General features: G+C 32.7%; 1 protein-coding gene and 1 pseudogene across 1 annotated transcript; one reads left to right on the forward strand and one right to left on the reverse strand.

The window, feature by feature from the left end:
• Positions 1-4,075: 4,075 nt before the first annotated feature.
• On the forward strand, positions 4,076-6,007 carry LOC113699633 (putative late blight resistance protein homolog R1B-13). The gene is made up of 2 exons (XM_027220003.1): positions 4,076-4,439; positions 4,818-6,007. The coding sequence occupies exons 1-2, from the start codon at positions 4,076-4,078 to the stop codon at positions 6,005-6,007; spliced, it is 1,554 nt and encodes a 517-aa protein (XP_027075804.1).
• Positions 6,008-7,338: 1,331 nt separating this feature from the next.
• On the reverse strand, positions 7,339-8,003 carry LOC140010740 (cell wall / vacuolar inhibitor of fructosidase 2-like; annotated as a pseudogene).
• Between the last annotated feature and the right edge of the window lie 5,381 nt (positions 8,004-13,384).

Raw genomic sequence — 13,384 nt, forward strand, 5'->3', positions numbered from 1 at the left:
CAGACTTACTCCATAGTTTGGACAGCCATAAAATCTCCCTCCCAGATTTGCAGATTTTCTAGAAGTCACAATCATGGGTTCTTTACCACAATGACATCGATTATTATTTGCTTTCATTGTACTTTTCAATGGGTGACTTTCTTACACGTCTTTTCTTGCTCTTCTTTTATTGCTTGCAGGTAACCATACCAAAATTTTCTTCTTTGATTGGGGGTTTGGTGACTTACAACTAGAGTTTTAGTAGTTAAAAAATGGAAAGAATGGGGAAGAAAGGATTTGGTAGCTTACATTTTCTTTTCTTTTTTTTTTAAAGAGATGAAATGAAGTATGTTCCTATTTTTGCCCTTGAAATTATGCGCATATGAGAGAGATGCACACTTTTTGGCCCGAAAAGTGAGCAAAAATGAGCTTTAGGACCAATCGGGCAAACTTTATTCATATCCGAGGGATTATTGTGGCTGATTTTAAATGTAAGGGACTAAAAAAGTTTTCTCTAAAAATATGAGAGACCAATTTGGCAATTTTTTCAAAAAAATGAGGGATAATTTGAGAAGACTCCTTAAGGGTTTATAACGACTTCTCTTAAATTTATGAGCCAATTTCAAAAGATATGATTTGAAAACTCATTTTAAAAGAGATAAAACATTTCTATTGTAAAATTATCCTTTGCTTGCGGATCTTTAGTTTTTAGAACAAGCCAAGTTAAATTAAATTCTTAGGAATTACAACGTATTAATGAGGTTAAAAAACTTTTTGTAATATTTAAAGTGATTGATCCGTACAAGAAATGCAAAAGAAAGAATTGTTATGATTAGAAAAAATATATAACATTTTGCACTTTGAGAATGCCTCAAATAAGTTTCTAAATATATTGTTAATAATTTATCTTTCTCTTGTTTTTAGGCCATCGATTTGGACAATAGGTTAGAACATTAAAAAATTTCTAAATATATTGTTAATAATTTATCTTTCTCTTGTTTAGTAAATTTTATTGAATTTTGGGTCATATATCATGCCCAAATTTTTTTTTAATTTCTTATTCAATTAGAAATTCTATACTTATCTTTTACCTCAATCTGCTTGCTTACATCTTCACCTTTTGGTTTGGTAATTTCACTATTTTTTTTTTAGGGATGTCTCGCGGAATGGATTCCGCAGACTATTCCCCACTCTCCACAACTTGCTGGCAGCAAAGTTCGAATCAGGGACCTAAGGCTTTGGTAATTTCACTATTTTTTTTTAGGGATGTCTCGCGGAATGGATTCCGTAGACTATTCCCCACTCTCCACAACTTGCTGGCAGCAAAGTTCGAATCAGGGACCGAAGGCTCCATCTTCAGTAACCTCAACCGCCAAACCAAGCTTGGTAATTTTACTATTAATTTATTGTTTCTTACTTAATGTTTTTTGTTTCAAATGGAAGAAATTATGGTTTTTATTGAAACTAAGATGTGTATTAAATCTCTCTTCCAATATACATAAAACTGTTCATTTGTTATAAGAGGCCAGCTAGAAGTTAAAAAACAAAAAAAAAAAATCTTATATATATGTGTTGGTAGATTTTAGTGATATGAGTAATTCATTTATATTCTAATTAAACAACTTTAGCTTTTATTTTTAAGCATATTTCCTTAGCATAAGTCATAACCAACCAACAATCAACTTAATATAATTTAGAGCACTTCATCACAATTAAAGAAAGGGGAAGGTCACAAAAAAATATTAATATTTAGAGATGCAGAGGGAAGGACCAAGAAGCAAAGGGGGGGGGGGGGGGCTAAAAAATATTAAAATTTGATTTTCGAAGGATAGGTTAGGTGATACGGGAAGAGAAAATATAAATAAGAGATCTCGGGTTTTAGACGTCCTACTTACACTAAAAAAAGAAAAGAAAAAAATACAACTAAAGCATTTTTTTCCCTATTAGTCTTCTAAGGAACAAAATGAAACATGCAAAGCACATGTTCCAAATTAATATACGGGAAGTTAGTGTTCTAAACTAGGTTTTGGTTCTTACTAAAGTGGTAAGCTAATAATGAATAATTTTGCAGTATATATTTTTTCTCGCCAAAAGTCATACTATGTCATTGAACTAGAACAAGGCTTATATATTTAAGTTAGATGCAACAAACTTTTTCATAAATCACTTCTTCATTTATGCATTGATAATACAATCAAAGAAATATTCTTCATTCTCTTTTTAACTTATGTAGCGAATTGTAAGGTAGATTGCATCCTTGGGCCACTGTATCTTTGTCCTATATTTCAAACATATATATATATTTTTTTAAATGGTGCTTCATTTGGGATAAAGATTAAATTCTTCTAATTTTCCAACAAAAATATAGGTACAAACTGATTAAATTCGCCTTCAAGCATCTCCTTGAATTTTAGTTTTGCTCGTACAGGAAGTTGCTTTAGATTGTTAGGAGAACCTAATTAGCATCTTTAATTTGGACAAGTTTGGGCAAATCCAAATTTCAAGGCGATTTTTATAGAGTTTCTGCCCAATATCATCAACACTAGCCATATAGTTTTTGATTCTTATTCACTTAGAACTTTGTAATTTTTCTTTTACCTCATTAATCTTGCTTGCTCTCGACCTTCACCTTTTGGCCTAGTAACCTTACTGTTTGTTGTTTCTTACATTATTCATATATTTCTAGCATGGAAAAAGTTATGTTATTGAAACTTAATATTCATGAAAGTATTCATTTACTGTAAGGAGGAAAATTGTCAAAGAGGCCTCGATTTAATAGCTAAAATTGAGGAGCAGAACTTATTAGAGATTTAATTTTAAAATTTCCTTTCCCCTCGCGCTTCTTAAATTCCATCTCTCCTCTAATGAAAAAAGAAAACTAAAAAGAAATTGTATGATTTTTGTATCTATCATGTCCATATAATAACTTGCAGGCTCTATCCATTGAGTTGAGAAAGCATCAGGACTAATCTACGACAAAGTTGAATTATTCTATTGTCGTCGTGTAAGCCCAACATGAAGAGATGAACTAGTCTTACAAGGAAGTGTTCAAATGTCAAACATATACACTAATTTACAAAACAGAAAGCTGAGTACTTATTAATTAAACTCATCGCAAAGTATAAATGTATGACCACAACAATTAAATAAGATGATTAGGTAGTATGGTAGTTGTCCATGATTTCTCATGGTCATGGTTATTCAACCAAGGTTTCTAGCCTCCAGAAGTAGGTATTTCAACATTCAACCTTTCAAAATTAAGAATCAAAAGCAGGCCATGGATGAAGGCCTAAATTAGAGTTACATATTACTGTTCCATCTCCATAACACAACCAAATCTGTTAAGAAACGACATGGATGAAGCAGACATTGCTGTAGAGTTTCTATTGGAAAACCTCGAGTTAGTACTGAGCAATACCTCCCATTCAATCCTTGTTGCAGACTGCCTGATTGTGACATCCCTCTATGAGGATCTGAAAATCATTAAATCCTTTCTGAAAAGCTTAGGACAAGCCCCGTTTGACCAAAAGGAAAACCAAGCTTTCTTGCTTACAGAGATTAGAGATGTGGTCTTGAAGATATTAGATGCCACTGACTCTTATGTCATCAATGCTGTCAAAAACAACAATAATATAACTGGAACAGATGTTGATAGTCTCTTCAAGAAATCCCGAGAGCTTGCTTTCCGTGCAAAACAGATTGATTTATTCAAGAAAGAACTGTTGTCTCTTCATAATGATGCCTCCAGTTCTTTCCTGGCAGTTGAAGAAGTTGGGATAGCTTCAGATGAAGTTTTGTCAAGAACCAAGAACAGTGTTTCCATTTTGAAGGAAGAAAAAATGGTAGGCTTTGATGATGAGGTAACCTTGCTGCTGGACAAGCTTACTGGGGAAGAGAAGCAACTGGAGGTGATTTCCCTTGTTGGGATGGCAGGAATTGGCAAGACAACTTTAGCAAAAAGATTGTATAACAATCCACGGGTTGTTTATCACTTCCATGTTCATGGATGGACTTCTGGGCTTCAAAATCTTGAGGTAAAAAATGCATTGCATGACATCTTAAGTTTAATCACCGATGATAAAAATCTCTGCACAAAATGACTCGTGATGAAATTGGAGAGAAGTTGTACAAGCGTTTAAAGGGGAAAAGATACCTTGTTGTTATTGATGATATATGGGATTTTGGGTCCTGGAGCACGATGAAGTGGTATTTTCCAGATGATATGATAGGTAGCAAAATCTTGATCACTAGTCAGATCAAAGATGCGGTTTTGGAAATAAGTCCACGCAACTCTGTTCATTTTCTGCGATTTCTGACTCACGATGAGAGTTGGAACTTATTTGAAAGTAAAGTTTTTACTAATGAAACCTGCCCTGAAGAGCTCATGGAATTAGGGAGTGAAATTGTTGCAAAATGCGAAGGACTACCACTCGCAATTGTTGTTTTAGCTGGGCTTGCAAGTTGCAAAGAAAAATAAGACTCAAGAGTGGTGGAATTACATTAATCAGAACACAACTGCATGTTTAGGTGGTGAACAAGAAAAATTCATGGGCATTTTAGGATTGAGTTATCAACACTTACCTAGTTCATTGAAATCGTGCTTTCTTTATCTTGGATCATTTCCCTGGAACCATGAAATCCCCGTGAAGAAACTAATCCAGTCATGGATTGCGGAGGGATTTGTCGAGTCTAATGGAGAAAAGAAAGTGGAAGATGTAGCAGAAGATTACTTGAAAGATCTTGTTGACAGAAGTCTAGTTATGGTTTCCAAGAGAAGGTCCAATGGTGGCATTAAGACTTTCCATGTTCATGATCTATTAAGAGATTTATGTGTCCAGAAGCCAAGGATGAGAAGTTCTTGCAGCCGAGTTGCGGATATTCACAAATTTCTACTTCACCACGAACTCGACCAATCCTCTATCACTACTTCAATGCTGGTAAAGAACTAACAGCTGGCATTCAAGCCTACAGGATTCCAGATTATTGTAAATGCTTTCACTCTTACTGGTTTCACTCTTTCAAGAAAAATGATGTCATCTTGCACAGAAGCATATTTACAGACTGGAGAAGGTCATTAGTGTATAAACTTCTCAGGGTGTTGGATTTAGGATATATGATGCTAGAAGACTTTCCAATGGAGATAGTAAAACTAGTTCATTTGAAGTACTTGGCACTTCTGATTTACAGCATTAGGAAGCTGCCACCCCTGTCTAGCCTGTGGAATCTCGAGACCTTTATCCTTGATACAGAGAAGGGACAAAGGGTTATCTTACCTCAAGATATTTGGAGAATGATAAAGTTGAGGCATTTGCATATTTCAGGGGAACTAGATTTCCAAAGTACCTCTTTGACTTCTTCAACTATTTCTGTGCTATGCAATCTGCAATCTATTTCCCATCTATGTCCTTCAGGTTCAATTCAGGATGTTCTGGCAAGAATTCCCAATGTCACAAATTTAGCATGCCATCTAACTTTATCAAACACAACTGAACACCTTGAATTCCCTGATCTTTCTAGTTTGGAACTGCTAGAAACATTGAAGTTTCATTATCAGACATATGGCATGGTACCATTCAGCGTCCCTGAACCAAGTAAATTTCCTCCACATTTGAAGAAGCTGACTCTGATAGGTAGTCATATAGACTGGAAAGGAATGTCAGTCATTGGGATGCTACCAAACTTGGAGATTCTGAAAATAAAGGACAATTTCTTCAATGGACCAAAATGGGAAACAGGCGACGAGGGGTTTTGTCATCTCAAGTTCTTGAAACTTTCACACACAGATCTTCAGCAATGGATTGCCTCAAGCAGCAGCTTCCCTTCCCTTGAGCAATTGGTGTTAAATGGATGTCTAGATTTGGAGGAAATACCATCTAGCTTGGAAGAGATCTATACACTTGAGATAATTGAGGTATATCATTCATGTCAGTCTGTTGCAGATTCAGCTAGGCGACTTCAAGAAATACAGAGTTACATGGGCAACGATGAATTGAAGGTCTTGATCCATCCCAACTTTGAAGAGGAATAGAGTTACTTGTGTATATTGGATGAAATTTTACTTTGCCACCGCTAGATTCCTATGTACTACAGTTCAAAAATAATGTCATATGCCATCTAAAGTTTAGCTGTCCAATTATTGCTGCTTATTATAGCAGACAAATAGAAAAGAATCATCAAATTCTTGCATGGTTTCTTGATCTGCCAGTAGAAATCCTACTTGAAATCCGAATTGTAGCGGATGTCATGCGCCAATTGTGAAATCAAAATGTAGGTTCTGTGTTAAAATTCTGTGATTAGTGCATCCATGCATTGACGGGGCATAGCCAAGATTTGACAATAGTTGGGGCAAAAGCAAGGGCAAGGAGGGGAGCAATGGGACTTTATCAAGTCTAACTCAACTCGTCAAAACAAACAGCATACTCCTTCACTACCCTAAACGCCAAATAAAACAAAAAAATTTTTTTTTTTAAATAAAAGTAAGGGAAATGATATTTACATGCCTGCATTGATATTTATACGCCTTCACTATCTTAAATTGGCTTAGGATGCAACAAAAATTAAAAATTTTTTAAAAAATAAAAGTCAAGCGAAATGATATTTACACTCCTGCATTGATATTTATACGCCTTCACTATATTAAATTGGCTTAGGATGCAATGAAAATTAAGGTGGTGCTGGTGTGCAGATATCAAATAGCGTCATAAAATATCATTGTCCAAATTGAATTACTAACTTAGGTTCATTTATGTTCATAAACTGTATGGTTTCTTTCCTAGTGGTATATTCTCCTTGTTTGTGCTAGTTAAACTCTAGAAGAAAAATTTAGACTCTAGAAGAAAAATGAAGATGAAATCTTGAAAGATGGTCCTATTTGGGGTTGATTCCACTTTACACCCTTTAATTATACTTAAATTTCTAATTTAGTCCTTAAATTTCTACTTTAGTCCTTAAAATAGAACACTTTAGTCCCTAAACTATAAAATTTGTCCCACTTAAATAACATTATTAAGGAAGTGAGACAAATTTTATGCCTAAGTGGGTATCCTTTAGGAACTAAAATGGAACAAATTTTATACTTTAGGGACTGAGTGGACAAGTTCTATATTTTAGGAACCTAAGTACAACAAATTTTATAATTTAGAAATTAAAGTGTCCCATTTTGAAGTTTAGAGGTCAGAGTATGAATTCGAGTATAATTAAAGGGTTCAAAGTGGAATTCACCCATCTGTATTTGTCACCGTCATAAATTAAAATGCTTATATTTTCGAATTATATCTATGACTCCCCTATATATAAATTCTATAATACAGAAGGATATCAATAAGCATTTACATCTTTTTTCGAAAGTAAAGACCAGCAAAAGGAAAAAGGAGGGGTTATATTGCAAGGAAACACCGACATACAACAATTTGTCCCATTGGTTATAGGAGGAACAGGAGGAATAGAAAATGAGATTTTTTAAAAATACAGCAAAATCACCTTCCAAGACTATCAATGATTCCTAAAGCCACTTCACAAATATGCTTCAAACCATCTTCCCTTGCAGCTAGCTCATGTGGATAAGCCACCCCTGGAGAGCGCCTAAAGCTGTTGTGACAAACATTTGGATAATCAGCTGCAGCCATAACATTTATGTAAGCATAGTCATATAACTCAGCATCCAAATCTTGAAGTGAAGCTTGAAGAGCTTCAATGGCATAGGAATATTTTTGGCACAATCTTTAATGAGCTTCTTCATCAGTGTATCATTTGTGGCACTCAGAACTTGGGAGGAAAGGTATGTGTTGGTAGCTGTGGCATTGGCCATTGCTACTCTAACCATAATAATTGCCAATCCATTGGCGTCTGCATTTAGGCTGGTCAAGTCTGATTTGAGGGATGATATGCAAAGGTCATAGTAGTTTGTGACTTTGCAAGTGCTTTCTATTAAACTTGAGTCACCCTGGACATGAATTGCCGATTGAAATGAAATGCACAAAGCAAGAACTATGGCAAATGAAGAGTAGTAGGCCATGGAAGAAAGAGAAGGGATGGAGGGAGAAAGAAGTGTGAAACAGTTCCTTTCTTTTATGGTGGAAAAAGAATGGAGATCTAGCAATCATTGCTTTGCATTAAATGATTTGTTTTTGTTCCTTTGGCTGAATACAGGGATCTAGTTCGACTTTAGACTATTTCTAGTGGCTTTTACTGTGTCTAATCCACCAATGTTCACAGACTTCAGTCCTCATATTGAAATCAAGACTTGCAAAGAATTTCCTTAGATGTACATTAAGAACTAGTGGATTATCATTTGTACACTGATAGATGCAGATGCATGAAATACAACTCATTTTAAATTTGAAATCTTTTCTTTTCTAAGCCACTTGTATAAAGAAAGGATAATTAATATCAGAAACCACCCCCGAGATTTGCCATAACATCACTTGGTACTCCTGAGGTTTTTAAAGCCTCTCTTACCTCAATTGAGTTGGTACTTTATATAACATTTCGATCCTTTGGATTAAAGATTAAAAATGCATTCTAAAAGAAATATAATACTTTGGTTCCATCTGTACCATTATGTGTCCTATTTGTGAATATCGCAGCAGCAATGAAAATCAAAATGACTCTAATGAGTAAAGGTCATGATGGGGGGATTATAAGTACTACAACAGCAAAGTTGCAACAAGATAGCAATACCTTTCATGATCGTTGCAGCAACTATTAGTGCTGCAGTTGCTTCAGCTGCACAAGTTACAGCAACAGAAGCAAACAAATTTAGCAGTAAAATGGGCAAATTAAGAGAAAATTCAAAAGAAAAAAAAATCTTCTAGCAAAACATGCCAAGTTATAACCTTGAAGGTAGTGCTAAAAATCTGCTAATTGTTCTCGGTTATTCCCAAGAGCAAGAGAAATATGGACTCCAACAAAAATACTGCTTTTATTTGGTAGACAATTATGTCAAAAAATCACCCAAAATGGTGCCAATATGGGATGGCAATTTCGTATTTATTTTTTTGTCTAGATTTTTTTCGCTTTGAACAATTATTTGGATTGAGCTGGGTAATATCATCAATTATGATCTTTAGAGAGGGTGACATCCAACCTTCTCAAATCGACAAAAGAGGTAAGATACCCTTTAGAAAATTTTAGAGATGCTAAGTGATATTATGACAAATCTCAAGGGAGGTTACGAATATTATCCCATCATAAATTGTAGAAAAAAAATCTTTATTTTATTGTCTGCAAATTAAAATAACAATAGTACTAAGTGTTTAAAATTAACCCAATTATTTAGGTTTCCTATTGGTTTTTTTTTTCTTTAATGATTTATTTCATGCAAGGGCTAATTTAGAAGGAGCAATAACAGTTAGGCTTAATCACGTATTGTCCTCTTGTAATTAGGGTCAAGTAGCAAATTAACTCCTGCATTTTCAAAATATACAAATTGCCCCCAATTGACTACTAGGAAAATGTACCTGCAGCCCCCAATTTCTTTTTACTTCATAGACTATGATATACAAATTTGAAGCATAATGTACTAAACCATTTATTTTTTTGGTTTAACTTATTTTGTTGTTTGTAAGCAATTTTTTTATGGTAAATATATTTATCATTATTTAGTTGTGTAAAATATTTAACAGTCACAAATTATTATACAAAATGAGAAAGTGTATTTATAATAAAAAAAACCTTAAATAGTTTCTATTTTTCTTCAATAGATCCTTGTTGTATATTAATTATTGATAAAATGTTTTTTTTAATCGGCTAACCCCAGAGAGAGGGAGGACGCCACTCCTCAATTTATTCCAAAAAATAATTATTGATAAAATGTTGATGATACACTACTATGCATTACTTATTAATAAAATGTTTATGATGCATTGATTATTAGTAAAAATAGAAATGACATAAAGTATTATTACTAAATATGCACCTTTTTAGTTTCTTGCAATAATTTATGATAATTAGATATTCAACTAAAAAAAAACTATAGATGATTAAGTGTCCAACGAACTGTTAATAAGCATAAAGAAGAAAAGTAAATGAAGAAAAACAGAAAATAGGAGTAAAATGTTTGTATTAAACAGTAATTATTTTTAGCAACAATTAATGCATAACAAGAATTTGTAAATAAAATAAGAGTTACTTAAAATAAATATATTCTATTTAATTTCTTATGATAATTAATTTTTTCATAAGAAATTCTTTAGTACATGATTGTGAAACTTGTATTTCTTAGTAGGAAAGAAATTTAAACGATAATAAGGAAAACAACAAGAAGAAAGAGTAAAAGACAATATTTTTTTTTTAACAATGAAGTTCATTGGACAATATTCTAACAATAAAGGGCATAATACATTAGACTATTATCATCAAGGAGTCATTTGTAGGTTTCATGACTACGGGGAGCAATTTGCTTCTAACACCTAATTACAAGGGGGCAAAATGTATTTAAGCCTAGCATTTTTTTTTTTTTTTTCACTTTTGAAAGATGGCCAGCATCCAAAACAAGGTCACGGGTCGCCGAATAAATGCAATGGGGAACAACCAATTTTGAAAGATAAAATTCCTCTGCTAAAGATTTCCAATGTCTTGGCATATGTTCCAGGTACAAAGGGTCTCTGGGCCCTGGAATTATTGCACTTTGGTTTCTTGAATGGGAAAAATCTAATCACATCTGATCTTCGAGCAAATTGACCTTTGTTGATATCTGCAGATGTATACAGTTCTTAACAACTTTTTGGACTTGTTTTGGCATAGCTGATAAGCCATGAGCTGCTAGCCTGTGAATTGGGACTCATCAATTGGGGTAACAAGTCAAGAAAAAAAAAATTATCTGCAAATAAGTTACTGAAAAATTTAACGGAGACACTGTACGGGCTAGGATGGGGTAAATTTCTCTCACGACTGCAAATGAGAAAATGCTGAAGTTATTTTCTGCTATTTCGACTTTATAACACACACATAGATATTCAATTGTGGAGCTAAAACCCCAGATTAAGTGGAGTCAAATCTTAGTATAGCAAAACTTATTATTTTTTTTTTAAAAAAATAAAAGCTGCTAATGTTACATATAGGTTAAAATTGTAGCATACGAGTACCCATTGATTTTTTTTAAATCACTACAAAATCATTCATTATCAATTTTGTTCAATACATCTTTTTCAATGTAACTAAATGGACCTCTTGATTTTATAAAATAATTTGCGAATCACCATCAACGTGATCTTCTATGAGTTTTTTTTAAAGAAATTTATCTTTACCATGCTATAAATAAAAATCATAATAACTTAATATTGTATTATAAATAAAAAAAATTTACCATCCACTTGAAAAATTCTTGTTTTTGGAAACTTTGAAATTTGAAGAATTGATTTTCTCACTCCACTCAAGAAAGTTCACCTTTGTTTTTGGAAACTTTGGATGAATTTATTCTTGAACTAACTTCCGTAAGGCATAAATAAGTTGAAATAAATTCAAAATTATTGTGATGGTAAGAATTATGAAATTTCAATTGTTTGGGGTCAATGTATATAGAAAAGAGAATTTGGTAAAATTTAGTGGGGGTCAAATAAGATGTTATTTTAAAATTTTCTAAAATTTCCTAAGCCTAAAAACTAATTAATTTTCCAAAATTAAGTGGGGTTAATTGACCCCACTTGCTTGCATGTGGCTTCGCCACTGACTAACAGCTTAGGTCATTACCATGAACATTCTTATTTGCAGGTTTTTAACATTTTCAAGGAAATGATATTGACATTCTAATATATGTTAACGTCAATCTCCCTAATTTTGTTGAATAATGTGAAAAGACATTAAGACTCCTACTTGCCATCACAACTTCAATGGATGTCATATATATAGATAGAGACGTATTATTTTTCATATGTTTGAAGAAAGTCAAAGGGAATGTCAATTGACAAGTTTGTAAAGATTTGGTAAGATGTTGGTGATTGAAACTTCTCACAAATTTTAGAAATTCCAAAAAAATTTCACTTACATGGAACAAACCCCAAAAAAACTTTTTTTTTTTTTTTTTTTTTTTTTGTATAATGGTATTTTATAGATGTTACGGTTTAATAGCAATTGTTTAACTCAAGTTCAAAAAAATAACTAAAAAAACATCAAATTTGGAGAAGGCTCTTTTCTTTCCAAAAAATAGAAGTAAAGGAGATATTAATTATCTCTCTAGACTAGATATGTTAGCAGAGGGCAAAAATGGGAACATATGGATTTGTAGATGTAGAAATAAAAGGAAGATCGGAGTTTTAGGGTCTCACCACTTTAAGTCGATTGTATAATTCTCTCAACATCTAGTATAAATAAATACGATTTTGGTGTAAAATTTAAGTTTGTAACTTATATAGTAAAATTTATATAAAAATTATAATTACTTCAAAATTAAATGAATTTACATCCAATACTATTATATTTATACAACAATTACCTTAGTTGAAAAAAAAAAAGAAAAATATAATACGTACCGTTAAACCTAGTTATATAGTTGAAAAAAGGAAAATCTAATACATACTGTAAATGAGAATATGGGCAAGTCAGAAAATCCCATACCTCTGAGTGTTGCTTTGGCATTACATCACACCTTACTCAGAAAAACATAGGTATGGATGCTCAGAAGAGGACTGTTATAATCTTCGTCACTGTCAGGTTCAGAATTCGAATTTTGTGCTTAACAGTTGGAGGTGAAAAGAATATGGAAACAGGGGTGGAAAAAAAATATTTTTACGGTAAACTTAAAAATCACACCAAAAGTAATCACAATTTTGGTAAGGAAAATTCAGCTCTTGATCTCTTGGATGCATTAACTAAGTCCATCCAAACGGCTGAGCCTGTTTGTATTGTAAATTTTTTGAAGTTTTTGAAAAAAAAAATAATATAATAATAATATATGATGTATGTGAGATAAAAAAAATGATTGAAAAAATATATCAAAGAAATATTTTAAAATTTTACTCACAATCCAAATAAGCCCTGTAATTTTTCATCCACATGAGACAAAGGCTAATGCCTTTTTTCCAAAACTCACTTGAGGTTTTCTTTATATTATAAGTTACTGGCATCCAAAACTCACCAACGGAAATATTAAAATGATAAAATTGAGATTTTTCTTAAAATACATTTACGTTCCCAAGGTTTGTCCAAATTACAAAATAAGCCTTATATTTTGACCAAATTATGATCTAAACCGTATAAACTGCCAATATCTATCACAAACCCCCTAACATCATTTTTAAGAAAATTAAAGCAAAAGTTAGGGGGAAAAAACCGAAGATAAGGATTATTGACAGTTCAAAAACTCCAAGTTTAGATTGTTACACACTAATTAAATCTAGCAATTTTTATCATCGTAATCAGCTTCGAGACAAAAAGTTACGGGGTATTAAAATTTCAGAATTTAGTTTTA

The sequence above is a fragment of the Coffea arabica genome, chromosome 7c, assembly GCF_036785885.1.
Source record: "Coffea arabica cultivar ET-39 chromosome 7c, Coffea Arabica ET-39 HiFi, whole genome shotgun sequence".
NCBI classification, from domain to species: Eukaryota; Viridiplantae; Streptophyta; class Magnoliopsida; order Gentianales; family Rubiaceae; genus Coffea; species Coffea arabica.